This window comes from Micropterus dolomieu, linkage group LG04, assembly GCF_021292245.1.
Source record: "Micropterus dolomieu isolate WLL.071019.BEF.003 ecotype Adirondacks linkage group LG04, ASM2129224v1, whole genome shotgun sequence".
Taxonomy (NCBI): domain Eukaryota; kingdom Metazoa; phylum Chordata; class Actinopteri; order Centrarchiformes; family Centrarchidae; genus Micropterus; species Micropterus dolomieu.
The window spans coordinates 30,779,559-30,797,249 of NC_060153.1; the positions used below are offsets into that span (position 1 = coordinate 30,779,559).

The window sequence follows — 17,691 nt, forward strand, 5'->3', positions numbered from 1 at the left end:
AATTTAACAAAAGATTTTATTGATTGTGAACAGTTCCTACTGCCAGCCACCTTCCACTGTACACAGCTAACACTTGTTTCTCTTAATTGTACATGAAAATTAACACCATATAGTCAAACAGAGCCAGATCATGAGCCTAATCTACACCAATATGAGAATATGGGCCCTGTTTGAAATGAAGAGACAATACAAAAAGGAAGAGAATGACAAATTCAGTCAGGAGTTTCATCGCCATATTTTCAGCTGGAGTCCGGTTTGGCCGTCACAGTGGCCATATCCGCGGTGAGCAAGTATTTCTAGAAGGGATTGAACAAGGAAAGTGGATTAGACCAGAATATTCTGGCCTCTTTGTGACCAAACAAATGTCTGAAGATGTTGATAAGTTTGCCCCGTTTGACTAGAAAAGATTTCAGTCTTCATGATTTCACTGACGAATCTTACTTTACATGCCACTAAAGTTCTTGTACGCTTTCAGGCTTAGTTTAGTGTATTTCTGCAGTGTCAAAATAAGGTACACCAGAAAATAAGTAACATAAATATAAAGAATATTCAAGTTTTGAGTAACCAACACAGTAGTGATGGACCAGTGACTGAAGGCATCATACCTTCGCCTGATGACCTGATCTATGTATGATCTAAGATCACCAGTGAATACACTTAAAAATGATAATAAACACCAGGCCAAAGATACCTAGTGACCATTTTTATTTGCAGACACAATCAGAACTCATAACGGTCTCCAAAGGGCCTGTTGTTGTTGTTGTCCTTGACCCAGACGGCTGTGCGTGTTGCCTACCTGTAGGTTCTCGTAGTGTTTGAGGGTTTTACAGTGGCTGATCTCTGCCTCTTTGGTTCCACTGAAGAACCTATTACACACCTTACAGAAGAAACCCGTCTTTGGGATCAAGAACTCCATACCTGCGGACGGACACACACGATCAAATATATATATCCTACATGTAAAAAAACAAACATAAAAGCAAAAGCACAACGTCAGAGCAGGGGCCTGTACAACGAAGCAGGGTCGCCGAAGGAAACCGACCGTGTGGGCAACACTGACTGAACCATTGTTTTTCTTTTTACACGCCAGGTTATCCTAAAGTTAGGAGAGTTTCCTTAAGATTTTACAAAGTTAGGATGCTTCTGTAATACAATTTTTCCATCTTAAGTTACGGAACTGTTAAACTGTAATAGCGTCAGGTCCTTGTTACCAAATAGTTAAGATAGGATCTGCAGGTTGAAGTTTCTGTAACACGGTGAATAAATCAAATTAAATCAAGTGTCTTACCAACTGGCTTGCTGGGGTTGTAAGGAGGGAGGGCGCAGCCTGTGCTCATGAGAGTTTCCGTCTTTAATTTCTTCTCCACACTCTCCTCTTCAGTGTTTGTTTGGTCTTCAGATCTCTTGTGTTTTCCTGTGAGAGGCAGACACATCTTTAAAATCTGGAACCGATGTAAAAAGACCTGGTCTTACTCAGCAAGCTTATCCAGACAACTTTCCAATCAATCATTGTTTGATATGGGATGCAGGTGTCAACATTAAAACACCTGCATCCCTGTTAGCAACTACCTACCACAAGGATAAAGGTGCCATCATCCCATTACGCATAATGAATAAGATCTGTAGGGACTTCGGATGGCTGGATCATCCACATTACCCATCCAATTAACGGATCCACATGAAGATGATTCTCTAACCACTAAGGTGCTGCTGCCATCCATGATTCAAAACTAAAAATCAAAGAAGCCGTACCCGTCGTCAGAGCAGGAGCTCCCGCCTCCTTGTCCTCTTCATCTTGCTTCTCCTCCCGTTGCTCCGTTTTGTCCGACACCACCGCCGCCGCCGCCACCGCCTCCTCCTCCGCCTTAGCCTCACTGTGATTGAGAGCGTTGTCCTCTTTCTCACCTTCCTCACTCTCTGCAGTCACTACCCCTGTTGCTGGGCTGTTTGAGGAGGAGCCAGCGAGGGTAGCTGGAGCTGCAGGGGTAGACGTGGGAAGTGTTTCAACCTCAGCGGACGAGTCCAGAGTGGCTGTCAGTGTGGTTTCTAGAAAAATAATCAAATTACACGATTTTAAACTTAAAATCAAAAGACAAAAATCTAATCATTTTTCCAATACTTGCTGGTATCAAAGCCAGTCGGTGCCATAAAAATATGGGCGTTTGGCACCCAGCCCTACGTAAAGATGGAGTTTCCTTCAGTTCATTATAGAGGTTAAATCAGTGTGAGGCTGTACCTGCGTCAGGTGTGATCTCAGGTTCTTCTGGATGACATACTGGCTCGTGTGTCTGGCTGCGGGAAGAGTCTGACTGTGAAGCCGGTGAGGGGGGGGCCGCGGCGTTGAGGACCGGACCGGGCGTTAAAACTGATGACGCCGACGTGCCTGAAGTCTCAGCTGTCAGCGCAGTCACAGGTTCAGACTCTGGTGGTCGCTCGTCAGACTTCACCGGGGCAGCTGTGGTGTCGGACGCTGATGTTTCTGCGGTAACCTGGAAACAGAAAGAGGACCGTGAAGCCTCACACGCCCGTTTCTCTGGATGGCGAGGGGGGGGTCTGATATAGAAGCTGAAATGTACCGCTGGCGCGTCCTGTTCGACAGATGCGGGAGCGTCTTCCCCTCCCTCTGTGGTTTCCATGGGAACAGTGGGAGAAGGAGAGCAAGGAAGGTCTGTCACATCTCCCACTTCATCTACCGTCACAAAGTCACTCATGTTGAATGGGAACTCGTCACAGTCCTCCTCCACCTGATAGTATGACAAGATAAAAAAAAAAAAAAAAAAAAAAAAAAACACATTGAACTGCGAGCAGGAATGACAGCAGAGATTCAGCTCGCCAGTTTCTGACCTGACGCGTCTTCTCACCGTTTTGGTCTCAGCTTTGGAGTTGTGACTCTCTTCATCCCTCCAAGAGCTCTGCCTGTATCCCTCGAACCTGCTCGACGATCTAAATCCCGACAATCCTTCACCGTACGCTCTCTTCCTCTCCCTCCTCTCTCTATCCCTCCTCTCCCACTCCCTTCTTTCCTCCTCCCTCTTCTCCCTCCTGGCTCTTTCATCCCTCTCCCTCTTGGCCCTCCTCTCCCTGGACTCCTTCTCCTTTCTTGCCTCGCTCTCTTTCCGCTCCCTCTCCTGCTTCTTCACCTCTTCCTCTGTGTGGTTCTTGGTTGGCTTTTTTGTCTCCTCTGCTACTTTGTCGTCCTGCTCCGTCTCCGTCTGTTTCTGCCCCTGCTCTCCATTAGTGGAAGAAGCTGCGTTGTTGGAATTGTTGGCGGTTCTTGTTCGGCATTCCACAAGCAGCGCGTTAACCATCTCTTGGGTAACCTGGTAAAACGGGGATCATAAAAGATATTCAACTCTTAATATGCTGGAGGATCCTGACCTTAGCTGCACAGGAGAACGGTCTGGCTCCAGCGACAGAAGCAGACTGACATTTTCTGGATATTTTACCTTAGGGAGCGGCGGCATGGCCGTATCCTGGGAAACTGCTTTGCCATCAGAGCTAGCTGGCTTTGTCTCTTCACCTGCAGATGTGTTATGTCCCGCTTTGGATGCGTCGACACGGTTTGTCTCTTCTGCCATCTCCACGACAGTTTCAGCAGCCAACGTTTCCTTAACGTCCGTTTCCAAGTCTGCTTCTGGTTTGGTGTCCGGTGCAGCCAAAGACTCACAGACAGGATTGGCAAGCTCATCTTTTTGGATCTTGACGTCTTCGCTCCCGTTTTCTCCCGAAGCGTCGTCTTCTCCGACTGTCTTCTCCGTGCTCGTCATCTTCTTGTCCTTCCCATCATAGTCTTTTTCCATCTGCTCCAATGGAGATTCAGAGTCATCTTTAGGTGCCGTCTCCTCTTCGTCTGCAGCTGGCTCACTGACACTGCCCTTGCAACTTGCAGGTGTATCCTACGACCAAAGACAAGGAAGTATTCGGCATTCAGGTGTTTGATGTGGAGATACAAATGTGTCTAAATAGGTTCCCCCCCAACTCTTGACAACCACTGCCAATGTAAATGTATAGCGCATTCCCAGTCTTCCGACCACTGAAAGCGCTGTTACAATACATTGCATTCACACACATTCATACACTGAACCAAACAGAACTAGCATTCATCCACTAAAGGAACAGCCATCGGGGGTAATTCTGGGTTCAGCGTCTTGCCCGAGGACACTTCGACATGGAGCCTGCTCTAACTCGAGAGCCACAGCCGCCACCAATCAATTATGAAAGTTACCAACCTCAGATGAATCAAGGTATGCTGTGATGACTTTGGTCTGGGTGTTGGTTTTGGGGTCAGGCTTGCGGGAGAAGAAGAGAGGGTTGTTCTGGATGATGCACGGAAACGTCTGGAAGCGCTTGTAAACAGACAGGGCCATGGCTGCGGTCGCCATCTCACAAATAACCTGAGCAGGAAGCAACATAACCTCTCGTCAACACCGTGTGAGATTTTGTTGCCTGATAAATGTCGAGGTGAGACGTGACAGATTTAGAGAGAGAGTGTGGCCTTTAAACCCAGGACACAGTGACTGAGGAGATCAATATTGCGAACATAATGGATTAGCATGTTGCAAGAAGAAGAGACAAAGAGCCCTCACGGTATTGTTGAGCACCAGGGTCTTGATGACGGTGCCAAAGCGTCGCACCAGATTCTGGACCTCCGAGGAGCCGGACATCGTGTTGGGAACATTACTGATTACCAACAGGCTGCTCCAGTTTACTGGAACAGGACTCTCCTGCAGGACGCAAAGGAACATTCAGTCACTTATTAACCAGGGGATAAACCCTCGTGCATCACCAGCTCAGCAATGTAACAGTCCTATATACACACACTCTGCTCATTTTAGTTCGGCACATTCATTACAGCCACTTCAAACCCTGCATGATATGATGATAACCTTGTAAAATACGTGCTTTTACTATGAAGCAGCTGCAGGACAAGCTTTAGGTTTGTTACTGCAATAAGAACTTATTGTAAATCCACCTTTGGATCGTAAAACACACTGACAGATCAATTACTATTGTCAAGAGCCTTTTGGCTGATTAGCACCTTTACAGCCAAGTTTAGTGATAGGTAAATCAACCAATAAGTAAAACTGGAGAGACTAAACAGGCAGAAATACTCACTAATGGGTCTACTGATCCCATCAGGAGATTGTAGAGAGCCACCTGTGTAAAGAGGGTTTTCGTTTTAATCATCAGTTATTGCTCAAGGTTCACTGTTTAACACAAACATTGTTCTATACAAATAATGACAGAAATGCCCCACTTGAAATAGAATATCAAAGAACATGATGTTCATAATGATGATCAATATAGTTTAGAGGATATTCGGGTTCGTGATGAGAGCCCTACCGGTGTGCTGAGGCCGATACACTGCTTGAGATGGATCATCTTCAGCTCAGAGTCTTTAATCTTCGCAGGAATAAAGGTGTGGACTTTCACTATCTCTTGAGCAATATCTGTGTCTGGCACTGACACAAGTACCTAACATACAAAAAGAAGGGTTTTTAATATTGCATTGGCGCCGTATAATGTATTTGTTGAGAGACAGACAGACATTAGCTGCCCTGAAACAATCAAAAATAAAAAATATATATACACACTTTAGCCTTACTACATAATAACTACGGAGGCTAAAATACATTAGTAATAAACCACCAGACAGAAAAACTTTATTTAGTTGACTACTTATGGACATAGCATACACAGAGTTTTATGTTTTGCTTGTGTTGTGGGTCTTCATGATGTCATATTTAACAGCTGGGTTGTAGCCTGAACTGTCAGAGAAAGCCAACTATCTTGCAAAAATGTCAAAAAGGTATTCAAGACTTGCATCAGCTGCTGCATTACTGCTGTCCAGCTGCGTCCAGGCTTCAGGTGAAACTCTGTTTATACCAACCTTTCCAATTTGTGGTGCCAGGATGATGTCGGAGGGAGTTCCAAAGGTCTGGACCAGCTTAACGATGTCACTCTCTGACCAGCCGCTCTCAGGAAGTCCTGTGATCAACAGCATGCCCTTCTGTAGAAGACATGGTATTCAGATGCAAAGAAAAAGCCTGAATACTTTATATACACACACACACACACACACACACACACATTATAATATTTTATTACTAGTGAAAGACCAATTTAAACATTTTCCTCAGCATAAGCTACAATATTTGGTTGAACACACCCACTAGCCTCTTTCACAATGCTGTTATTTATATTTTACAGGGTATGTGTATGTGTCACGTACCTCATCAGAAGTCTTCTGGTCAGCCTCACCTGCTGCAGCGGCCAGTTGGAGGAGGGGGAGGAGACAGGGGCCAAAGTGCAAACAGAACTACAATTAGTATGTTTTCAACACCACGACCACATCCTGGTAAAAGCATGACATCCCAAACCTGTCTGCGGTTTGTGATAAGTGGTATAAATTAGATATAGTTATTATAAATTGATGTACTGAGGGTTCCTCGTTTTCCTACCAGAGTCTTCCACAGCAGCACCTTTGTCCTGTCCTGGAGCAGGTTTGCTGTGAAGACAGAAATATTAATAGAGTGCAGCCAAAGCAGCTTTTGAAATTGGCTGGCTCAGTGTGCAGCATGTTTGAGTAAAAAGGAAAATGCTTCAGATAATGAACTGTGACAGACCTGTTGTTAGCATCAGAGGACTGCCCTGCTTCAGGTTTCTAAAACAAATAAAGTTAAATGAGTTTACTGAACGTGCAAATGAGACTACATGTCCAAAAGAAAACCCACATCATTTGTGCTTTTTACACTCATGCAAAATAAATCAAACCTTTGTGAAAGCTTCATGTTTTTTTATGCATTGATGGGTTTAAAACAGGACATGCCACAAACACCGCGTGCATTGTTCCACAACGGTACCTTGGCTACTGAAGCGGTGATTTGCTGGTCTCTGATTGAGAGATTTGCTGAGTTAGCCAGAGCCTGAGCATCTTCAGCCTTCACCATGCATACAGATGCCTGCAACAGGGGAGGGAGACAAAGTGATGATGTGGGATGACAGAAACCACGGTGGCTTTCTGCGACACAGAACCAGGACATTTTCACAGCCTAACATACCAACAGTTCCTGTTGTTTAGGACTCAGCTGTAACTACATTGCTGTTGGTCACCGTTGTCACTCCTAAGTCTGCTGAAAATTAATATCCTAAAAAAGGATGTTTGATTGAATATTATTGCAACACGTAATTTTCTTTTAGCCTGCAACATTCACCACATGAGCAACTATTAGTTTGATTTGTACTGCTGCTACACTTCAGCATTATAGCCGTGTCGGCCTATCGGCGTTCTGACTTGTCTCAGGTTTGGTCTTTATGTCTGTTTATAGTCATGTGGGGTGTTTGGACCCCTTCATACATGCCTGCAGGTTGCATACATTTCTTGTATTCATCTTGCCTCTAAACAGGCAAAATATTTATTGTTTTACCTCCATCATCTGTTTAAAACTGTTCTTTTGAAAACTGTAAAGTTACATTTCATGCTAATAGCATACCTTTTGCCCTTCTCCCTTCTCGCTCTCTTCCTCGGAGCATGGCATGAGGATCACGTTGTTGATCTTGCCAAAGGACCTGACCAGGTCGGTAACTTCCTGCTCTGATGCGTCCTTTGGGATGCCCGTCAGATAAACCAGACGATCTGCGACAGACGAGTCCTGGGAGGCCGGAGTCACTACTTTCTTCTTTTTCTTGGCTGGTGGAGGCTTGACAGACTGCAAACCAATGGCATAGATTTTAGGAGAAATTGAGTTTCAGCTGACCAGGATCCAAGGCAAGATTTTATTGATCAAGTACTAAACTGAATTTTTAGTCACCACAATGACGTCATTAGCCTTGAGAAAATACTGAAGTCAGCAAAGGGTAAAAAAGATAACTTGAAACGGGAATAATTGAATATGAAAGTGTCAAGCCAGTAGAAGAATAGAAAATTAATCATTTCTAGGATAGTGCCTGAAATCAGTCTCTAGAATCATTAAGCTTCACTAACATAAATAAATACTTGAGCTTGTACTGGCAACACCTCTGATGGTGTGAAAGCTAGTATTTACTGTACTCATGTCAAACATTCAGCTGGTTTGGGATTATTATGATAAATGTCACATTGTAAAAGAGCTATACTCAGAGGAGAACTCAACAACATTCATATTAGGAGTAGTACTAACCCCAATAATAGTTTCATGATATGAATCATGTAACTGCCACAAAGCATGTATGAACATATACTCTATGGACAGAAGTCCTGGGAGCAGGAGCAGCTATAACAGCTTCTGCTCTTCTGTGAAGGCTTTCTAAAAAAAGGTTTTTGGAGTTTGTCTGTGGGAATTTTTGCCCATTCATCCAGAAGAGCATTTGTGAGGTCGGACACTGGCTCACGATCTCCATTCTAGTTCATCCCAAAAGGTGTTAGATGTGGTTGAGGTCAGGGCTCTGTGCAGCCAGTCACGTTCTCCCACAGGCAACTGGGAAAACCATTTCTTTATGGAGCTGGCTTTGTGCTGAACAGGAGGGGACCAAACACAAACTGTTGGAAGAACTATTGTCTAAAATTGTATGGTGTAGAATTAGGTTCCCCCCCAAAAAATAAATAAAAATAAGACACCACACCATGAAAAAAAAAAAAAAACCCACCACATCCTAAAAGTATTGGGACAGGGGTGTCCCAGTACTTTTGTCCACATTGTGTAGCTGATGTTAGACACACCAGCAGGTATTTGCGATTGTGTTAATTTTTCTGATCTGAATGTTCACCCAACACATATTTAGGAATAAAAGTGCTGTTTAGACAGATCATAAAACATTTCCTATTACCATACACGCTGAGTAGGCCAGACGGCCTCAGGACAAAAGGAAAAAAAAAAAAAGTTCTGAATTCTCAAACTCCAAAACATCTGTAATCAATAGTTTGCTTTAATCTACACATTTAGATGTGAAATTGTGGCCGAGTTAAATACACTGGGCTGTAAACAACTAAAGTGACTAACACCCACTGTGTCGGCGGCCTTGGCACTTGCAGTCTTAGTCATCTTGGTTCCAGGCCGAGTCCCGCTCTTGACAGTTTTGGTGACCTGTAATGGTCTCGGTTTGGAGCCGTGACCTGCCTTGGAGGAGGATGGATGTCGGCTTGCGTCAGTGAAGAATTTGGCTAAATCATCATGCGGACGTTTCACACCGCTGTGAGAGAAACCACCTGTAGACACGGCATAAAAATCAGAGGGAAGGGGTCAGGAGAGCAAAAAGAAAACAGTGTGAAGAAATATGCATAAGCACAATAATTCAATTTACAATTCTATGACTAACACTTAAATCCCTGCATTTGAAAAAGGTAAAGCCAGTAATGTTTGGTCGTTTAAAGCCCATATGTGTACGATATCAAAACATGACTGATGCTGCTAATATTATATTTGAGTTTTTCAAATCTGGGATGAAGGCTTATACAGGTTTGTGAAAATATAGAAATAAATAAACTAAATCCACTGAAGAAACCGATCCCAATTTTAGCAAATCAGCTCAGGACATCCGTTCCATTATTTCTAACTTTGGAGGGGAAATAATTCTTTTATATATTCATTCTTTTAGTAAGTTCTGCATTTCCACACTTTTTACACGCTGTGCCCACTCCCTAGCACGAGGTCTACCTGTGTAGTGTTGGTGGCGAGGCTGATGGTGAGGAGAGTAAGGCCTTCTGTGAGGCCTGTGAAGATGGGGGCCCACCCTGTGTCTGCTGTGAGGAGGACTAGGGGTAAGAGAACAAGATAGGGATCGAGACACGGAATGGGATGGAGAGTGATCCTTGGGGTCCCACAGAGCCCGGCTGCCATATCGTCCGCTCCGACTGAATCAAAGACATTCATACACAGACATGCATGACATCATAAAAAGTTTTGTAGTAAGTGTTATAGTTTTACTAGAGAAGTGCTACCGTCAAGATATAGTTATTATAAAACTGATACACTGAGCATTTCTTGACAATGATAGATTTAAATCTGGTACTGCTAAATTTCAGAGGTGAGTTTTGCAGACCGTTTTCATTGCAGAGCAGGTTAGGAATAACTAACAAAACTGCTCAGTGAGATCAGATTAGCTTAGCTGATTAGCTGTATATGCACAGTCAAGTTATTTGAAATGTGTGGGACCCGCCGACTGACCGGAGCGACTCACACTGGCTGCTGGTCACAGCTAAAAACACATTATTGGAAACACAAGAACAAAAGAGTCCTGCTGACCTTGGTAGATTTGGTTTCCAGTCAGGGTACCTTCAGAAACAAACACAAACACCCGTGAGCATGTAATTCAACATCTTCTATACTCCTAAACTTGTGTTTTTATAACTGAATTTACCAAATACAACTGTTTCAATACAAGCTGTGTTTTGCAGCTCTGTATTAAGCTCCATGTTTGCTCAGTATATGGTTCACTGAGCAGAGTGAAGAGGATGTTTCTCATGTTTCTCTGCGTCTCTTGGATGTGGAAGTAGGCCCCTGCACATTAACCAATAAGCACTTAATAAGCTAAAAGCATCTCTGGGTTGTATTTCCAAGTGTTTGTTTCATTATCAAAATTTGCTTTATACAACTTGAATTTTGTTTTGTCTCCTAGTCTATTTTTTGACCCAAAGAAAAAAGCAGAATGTTTTTTTTTTTTAAATAACTATGACATAATACTGAAGAAGCAAGGCATCAGCAGCACATTAAAAATGTCCTCCTCACTTGTTGCGCAGGTCTCTGCAGGCAGCAGTGTGGTTGACGGTGTTAACATGGTCAACCCAGTCCTGAAGAAAAACGACAGATGGGGGAGGAAGATGTCACAATCAGACACATGGAAACAATCCTCAACAAAGCTAAATTCACATTTCACATGTATGAAGATAAATAAAATAAGCAACCTCTAAACAACCAGATAACTTTGATCTACAGTGAAAGACTTTGCACTGAGACAAAGTGGATCTTTGTTTCCTGGTGTCATTTTTAACATAATGTGAAAGTCCTGACTCAAAGTAGAGGCCCAGTTCTTTGATCCAATATTCACGTTCAAATTATGTTCCCGCCGCTAGCAGAAATACAATACAGTGTCCTTGGTAGTCATGTTTCGTATCCATTCTACTTTCTATTACCTTCAATGTGACTATCAATCATTTAAACATACTATACACATCACAAAACCAATATTTTTTTGTATTATTGTTTCAAATGCAGTTCATTTAACCTCTTAAGTTATGTTCCATGGCCTGCAGAGGACGACATTTATTACACCAGTATCTGCTCATCCACCAATCTGTTGCCTATCCTAGGCTATATGGAATTCCGCCACCTGAGACATACAATTTTGTTCAAAAGAAAAGAAAAGAAACCTGCGTTCAACAAGTCTACAATAATTCCGACAACCCACAAGGTTTAGAGTAGGAAACCTTTAAAAAAAATAAACTTTACAGAACCTTAAAGTAATTTTGACAAAACACACTTCACATTATGCTCGATCATGACATGCAATTGACTTATGATTGGAGGTACTATTTATTCATTAGGCTGTAGCCCTAATTTTGATAATGACATATTTGGAAATTTGGGGAGACCTTAACATAGACAAATATGAATCTTTAAATTGAAGAAAATCTAAGATGAAAGGAATGACCGTCAACAAAAAAAGTGATTGTCAGAAAATCCCAGATCAAAAATTCCACACTCGCTAAAATTATATGGTTACACTAAACTGTAAGTCACTACTGAGTACAGTACCATTTTAAAAACTTAGTTATTCCACCATTTGAGAACATAAGAAACACCACTACACAGCCAGAGAACGGAGTGTTGGATTTTCTCAGAGAACAAAGGGGGTTGAATTAAGAATATATTTCTGCTGTATTATACTTTGACAATTCCTGTTTACGCCACTTTATTTAACTTAACTGTCCAAACATAATCATTACTGATCAATTATAAAATGTTCATATTTACAGCCTTTTAAAACAGATAACCTGGATTCTTAAACATTTTGTAATTGAAATGCCATATAAAACATTGACTCATTGCCAATTTGATGTATTTCATGATTATTTACTGGGTCACGTTATAGCCCAATCCAAGAAAGAAAAACAACCGTTTTATTTTATATAGTGGGGCTAATGTTGAAGGATCCCTTGCTTTTTAAATTTTTGGATGTAATTGGAATTATTAACCTTACACCTGCTGATAATGCACGATCTCATTAAATATGCAGTGTTTGCGATTATAACTAAAATGATTAGGCCTATATTTCTTGTTCTTTATGGAAGACCGAAATCTTTGTTCCACTAAGAACGCCACACAAGGATGTGATATTAAGTGTTTTTCTAGCTGCTGTCTGAGCAGCAATTAGCTGTGCACCATCTGAGGCCCCATCTACACTAAAACGAACACAATCTCCGTCCACACCAACGTTTTAGCATTAAAACGACTGAACACACATCTAGTGGCCGTTCATGTACACTGGGCACACGTGTGCCGGTGTAAACATGAAGCAGATGATGTACTCCGAAGTTACGTAGTTTGGCGAAAGAAGAAATACAGACGAAGAACCGCACCAGATTATATTTTGCATGAACCAATAATGAGCTGGGACTGTTACTGAATGTAACACGAGAGTTAAAAGCGGCGGTGGCGGCGGAAAACAGACTGGGAGTCATCACAAAGTAAATACGACGACATGCACGTCGACAGCGTTTTCAAACTTCTCCATTTTAGGTCTTTGTTTTCGCAGCAAAAGGTCTCCGTTTTAAAACGAAAAACGCGGTAGTGCGGATGGGGCCTGAAGGCACTTCATCACCAACCGCAGGTTTCAGCCATGATGGTGGCCACATGCGGTTATCACAATATGGGGTACAAATATCTAGCCTGATGCTTTCAAAAGGAAAGCAAAGCATGCTAGCACAGTTCTTTATTCAAAACAAGTTTTGCTGGCTACAAGGTAGCTGGATCATTTAGACCAATTGTACTGACTTATTTCAAAAGGGATGTCCTATGAATGACATCAGAATCACTCATCTTGACAACTGCCTGGTGATGAAAGGCTGCAGACTAAAATTCAACATGTGAAGGTATTCCTTTCGGATATACGAGGGCATGGTGGCACTCACCTTTTCCTGATCACACTGTATGTGGCACAGGGAGCAGGTGTGGGGATACACCTTTGGAGACACAGCTGAGAAATCGCTTATCATGGTGGGGGTTGGTAACTTCTTGCTGCTGCTGTGCGGTTTTGAGCCAGACGAAGAGGAGACAGACCGTCTCGAGGAAGCCTCGCTCCTGGTTTCCGATGAGGGCCTAGGTTTGGGTCCGTCGTGCCTGTAGTCTCGGTCTAAATTACGAGATTTGGATGGTGGCGGAAATTCTCTTCCAGGTGATCGGTGGCTCTTGCGATGGTCGGTGCTCGTCCTGCGATAGTCGCGGTCTCCGTGTTTGCTTGATTCGGCGTGTTCCAAACGAACCTGCCGCCTTTCAGCTTTATCAGCTTTTGGAGCCGACGAGGACAGCGGTGAAGACGGATACATTTTAACTGTCCTTTCACTTGAGAGCTGCTCCCTTTTGAAAGTCTCTCTGGTACTACTCTCATCCTTCGCCCGACTGGCATGACCGTAGTCAATGACTTTACCTGCCGTCTGTGTAACAGTAAGAAGGCTGGGCACTGTGGGAGAGCATGAACGCGCCAATGGTGAAGAGCGGGTAGCAGGCAGCGGCCCATCATGTACGTTGCGTGAGAACGAGGATGAGGAAGCGGAAGACAGAGTTTTCTGGTTGCCCGACTTATTGATTTGGATGTCCCGGAGTATGAATGGTAAAGTATCTGGGGTTAGTTGATCATCAGGGTAGTGACTCAGCACCTCCAAGTCCTCATTTGAAAGTCCAAAGCTAGCCAAGATACTTCCTGCACTCTCTGGTGTGTACAAACCCTGACCATCCCCACCACCGCCGCCACGGGGGTGCCGGGCTTGGGGCAACGTTGAGGCACTTACAGGGGCAGTCCAGCTGCTTGTTCCAGCGTGGCTGGTCTGGGGCTGCTGTTGAGGCCCCTGGAGCAGTTGGGACTGGTGGCTAGCACTAGGCGGAGGACTTGCAAACAGTTTAGTTGGAGGTTGGTAGCTTGACCAGTCTACTCCTTGCTGGTGGCCAGGCTGATTATCAGATGTGAGTGCTATTGGGTTAGAGCCGTAACTTCCATGTTGACTGATCCCAGAACCTGAGCCTTGGTTCTGGTGTTGGTTTGATCGGCTCATGTGGTCAATGAGGCGATGGTCCATGTCCCTAGCACCACGGATAGCCAGGGCAGACTCTAGTTCATCAGGGAGCTGGGTGGGACGAGGAAACTGGAAACCCATCATATCAGAAGATGAGCGATTCTGATGCTGATTTGGAGGTGGCTGATGGTGAGGAGGTCTGGGCCCATTAGAGAAGGACTGTTGCCCCTGTTGCTGGGAGGGGTGGTGGTACATGACAGCAGAGAGACACGGCTGTGTGTTTCTGCAAGTTTTGCGGTTTGTGTCCACGTTAAACCCAACAGCTGCCACCTGTTGTCTACTGAGAAAACTCAGGAGGGCCAGGTGAGGAGGTAACGCCGCTGCAAACCTGTTTTGACACTGGTAGCCGAGAGTTATGGTCTCTAGAGTAGCAAGCTGCTGGAGAGCAATCTGTGCCTGAGTCTCAATCTGAGCCAATCGGAGAGCGGTCACTGCAGCAGCACCAGCCAATGGTCCGAGTATGAAATGGGTCCCTCTGGTACTGTTGCCGTTAGAGAACGTTGAACTGGGCTCCAAACGAAGGGTAGGAGCAAGGTGCAAATTACTGTCTGTGCGCACAACAAGGCTGTGAGGTGGAGAGCAGAAATATACTATTACAGGTGAACAGGCTTTACTTTTTCATTTCAGACGTTGCTTACGGATGAAGTCATTTTTCTCCACGCACTTTTCTAAAAACAAGTTGGATCAGTCCTCGTGTTGCTCGCCATATCTTCCCTTTAAAATTTGTCAAAAGGGTTAAGAAATGTGGTCAGCCTCGAGATCTCTTTTCTGTAGTCAAGTGCGTCCACCGTGTTTTTCTTTCAGGACGGAAAAGCAAAGCAACATTAACACTGATTCAATAAAAAGTAAGAAAAGCCCAAACAGCAAATATAGAATGAACCTACTGGGACTCTACAATGACACAAATTCTGGACATAATAGAAAAAGAAAATATCTAATAATGCTGGCCTACAATACATGTTCAACATTACAACATACTGGACACCGTCCAAACATGGCTAAAGCCTCTTTGCCAAAATGTTCACAGCAGAACAAGCACATTTTCCATGTAAATTCCCTCCAGGTAACATTAGATCATTGCAATGTCAAAAAATATATAAATTACACTTATAATGTCCTAGAACAGACTGAAAACAAACAAGTAGACAACTATAGTGCACTTTTCTTTGCTAAAAGCCAGTAAAATCATAAAATGGAAAGCATTAACTAAAGAGCAAAATGTATGCCTGTTCAACATAAACACTAAATGTGTTTTGCAAGACTTACGGAAGAAAGCAAGTCCACTGAAGATAGACTGAACACCGAGATTGATTAATCTAACTATTTATATACATATCTATATAGATATGGATAAATAGATTTATTTATACAAAGACTATCATCAGACATGATAAAGGTCGGTGTAATCAAAAAAATGATGTAGCTAATTTTTGGAATCAGTATCTACCTTTTCTTATTTTATATATCCTGCAACTGAGCCCATCTTGGGATGAATGGATGGTTGTTTTTTTCCTTCAACAAGTTCCACCACAGTCTTCAAACTGATTTAACTTTAGCAATAGTGTCAAAGTGTCACTCATGTAAAGCAGTGAAGATATTAGTCTACCTCGTCATCTTGTTGAATGTGGCATAAAATCCAGTTGTAAATGCGTGTAGCGTGTCATAAATAGACCGAAACATAGGCCGGTGCACAAAATCAATGTGAAGTTTTCCAGTCTTTGAAGGTTTCCTATTAACAGACCTGACTGAGCAACCTTTGACCAAATATTAAACCACAAAGAAAGATGCTGGTTAAGGATGTTAACTGGCCAAATACTTCAGCGATGTAACATTTAACTGAAGAAAATCTATCATGCAGGTTGACATGTCATTTCCAATACAAATAAACCAAAAAAAAGAAAAAGAGGGGGGCAAAAACATGGTCACAAAGAGAATGGTCCCATACAAAAAGCACATCAAGATGATGAAGCAAAAACATTCAATATCTTAGTGCTGACTTCTCAACATGTTGAATCAACGTAACTATACCATCAATCTGCATTTCCTCGACAGAAAGACATGTGCATTAATGGTCTGAACAGGCACACATGTAGATTTAAAGCACCGCAGGGAAACATTTAAAGTTCCAAAATGTGATTTCTAATATGGTGTAAACTCATTTTTACAGTATATAACCACAGAAGTGCATGTAGACTACAATAGTCAACATATCACTGTCTGTAGAGAAAGAGGATCATTTAACTTAATAAGGTTAGTGAACTTAAAAATGACCTACCAACAGACAGCTGTCAGCACTGGGGGGGTTAGAAAGCCTGCGAGTATGGCTGATTTCACTCTGTAGTTAGTCGCATTTTTAAAAAAGGTATTCTGGTAAAACTCAGTTATACTACAGTGCTAATATATTCAGATCCAGCTCCGTTAGGTAACTGCGTTTATGGCTGCCAGAGAGCCGCTGCATGGCGCACTCGTCTGCAAAGATCTCAGTGTTTCTGAACCAGGACGATTTGCAACTCTTACATCCCGGCTAAATGCTCACGTGCAGTCTATGTAATCCATACAACACACACACACACACACACATATATATATATTATATACCGTTACTCAACAGTCCTTATGATACAATAGATGCTGCATTTGTTGGGGACCAGGAAATACGCGTCCACCCCACACATACCAGCCATTTTGGGTGATTTCACAGCTAGCTAACGTTAGCTACCCAGAGGAAACCACATCAACTGTTCCGTAACATATTCAGTGTATTTTACTCCGAGTAAATAAAACACTCGATAAATACCTTCACAGTGAGTCGTTGTGGTCTTTGCTGTTACCGGAAAGTCGTTTCCTTACAGCCCGTAGTTTTTACTGTCTGCTTGACGGTCGAATCGTTTTTCTTTTTTTTTTTTTTTGCTTAGGAAGGTTGCTTCAAAGTGAAGCGACCCGGAAGTATTTATGTGGCAGCCAATGACTGTCGGATCATCAGATGCTACAGGAAGGGCGCTTCAGTGCTTCGTAGGATGCATTGAAGCGCCCTTCACGAAGGGGAAAGGAGATAATGCCGTCCCACAATTCATTGCAGCTGCAACACGCAGCAGAGAGAGAGAGAGAGAGAAACAAAAACACTTTGCATTTCCCAAATATACCCCGAATTCATATATTCAAATTCACATCAGACACACAGAAACTCCCCTATTTACTGGGAGAAATGCCCAAATGTGAAATAATTGCTGGAAAATATGTCTCCTCACGCCATGAAGTGAGGACAACCGGTGGAACCTCAGACTGACAAATAATTCTACAGATTTACAAATTATTATTATTTTGATTGTTTCATATTACTGTTTTATTTATTTATTTTATTTTTAATATATATATTTTTTAACACACACACACACAAACACACACACGCTTACTGTTTTATTTTATTT

The 17,691-nt window shown here is 42.9% G+C and overlaps 1 protein-coding gene across 4 annotated transcripts; it reads right to left on the reverse strand.

Moving 5' to 3' along the window:
* Positions 1–2: 2 nt before the first annotated feature.
* Positions 3–17,191, reverse strand: LOC123969579 (zinc finger protein 638-like). Of its 4 annotated transcripts, XM_046047116.1 has the most exons (25): positions 17,061–17,166; positions 14,928–15,060; positions 13,106–14,828; positions 10,704–10,765; positions 10,221–10,250; positions 9,633–9,829; positions 8,979–9,184; positions 7,494–7,709; positions 6,864–6,962; positions 6,627–6,664; positions 6,462–6,508; positions 6,233–6,264; positions 5,891–6,010; positions 5,344–5,475; positions 5,116–5,157; positions 4,587–4,724; positions 4,230–4,394; positions 3,447–3,896; positions 2,862–3,320; positions 2,577–2,744; positions 2,237–2,489; positions 1,753–2,046; positions 1,289–1,414; positions 797–918; positions 3–296 (listed from the first exon to the last, which is right to left on the reverse strand). In XM_046047116.1, the coding sequence occupies exons 3-25, from the start codon at positions 14,456–14,458 to the stop codon at positions 240–242; spliced, it is 4,806 nt and encodes a 1,601-aa protein (XP_045903072.1). In that variant the 5' UTR covers positions 14,459–14,828; positions 14,928–15,060; positions 17,061–17,166; the 3' UTR covers positions 3–239. The 4 variants fall into 4 exon arrangements, with proteins under 4 accessions (XP_045903072.1, XP_045903074.1, XP_045903073.1 ...); XM_046047118.1 differs by lacking the exon at positions 14,928–15,060 and having other exon boundaries at positions 8,985–9,184; positions 17,061–17,191; XM_046047117.1 differs by lacking the exon at positions 14,928–15,060 and having other exon boundaries at positions 6,462–6,512; positions 6,634–6,664; positions 17,061–17,191.
* Between the last annotated feature and the right edge of the window lie 500 nt (positions 17,192–17,691).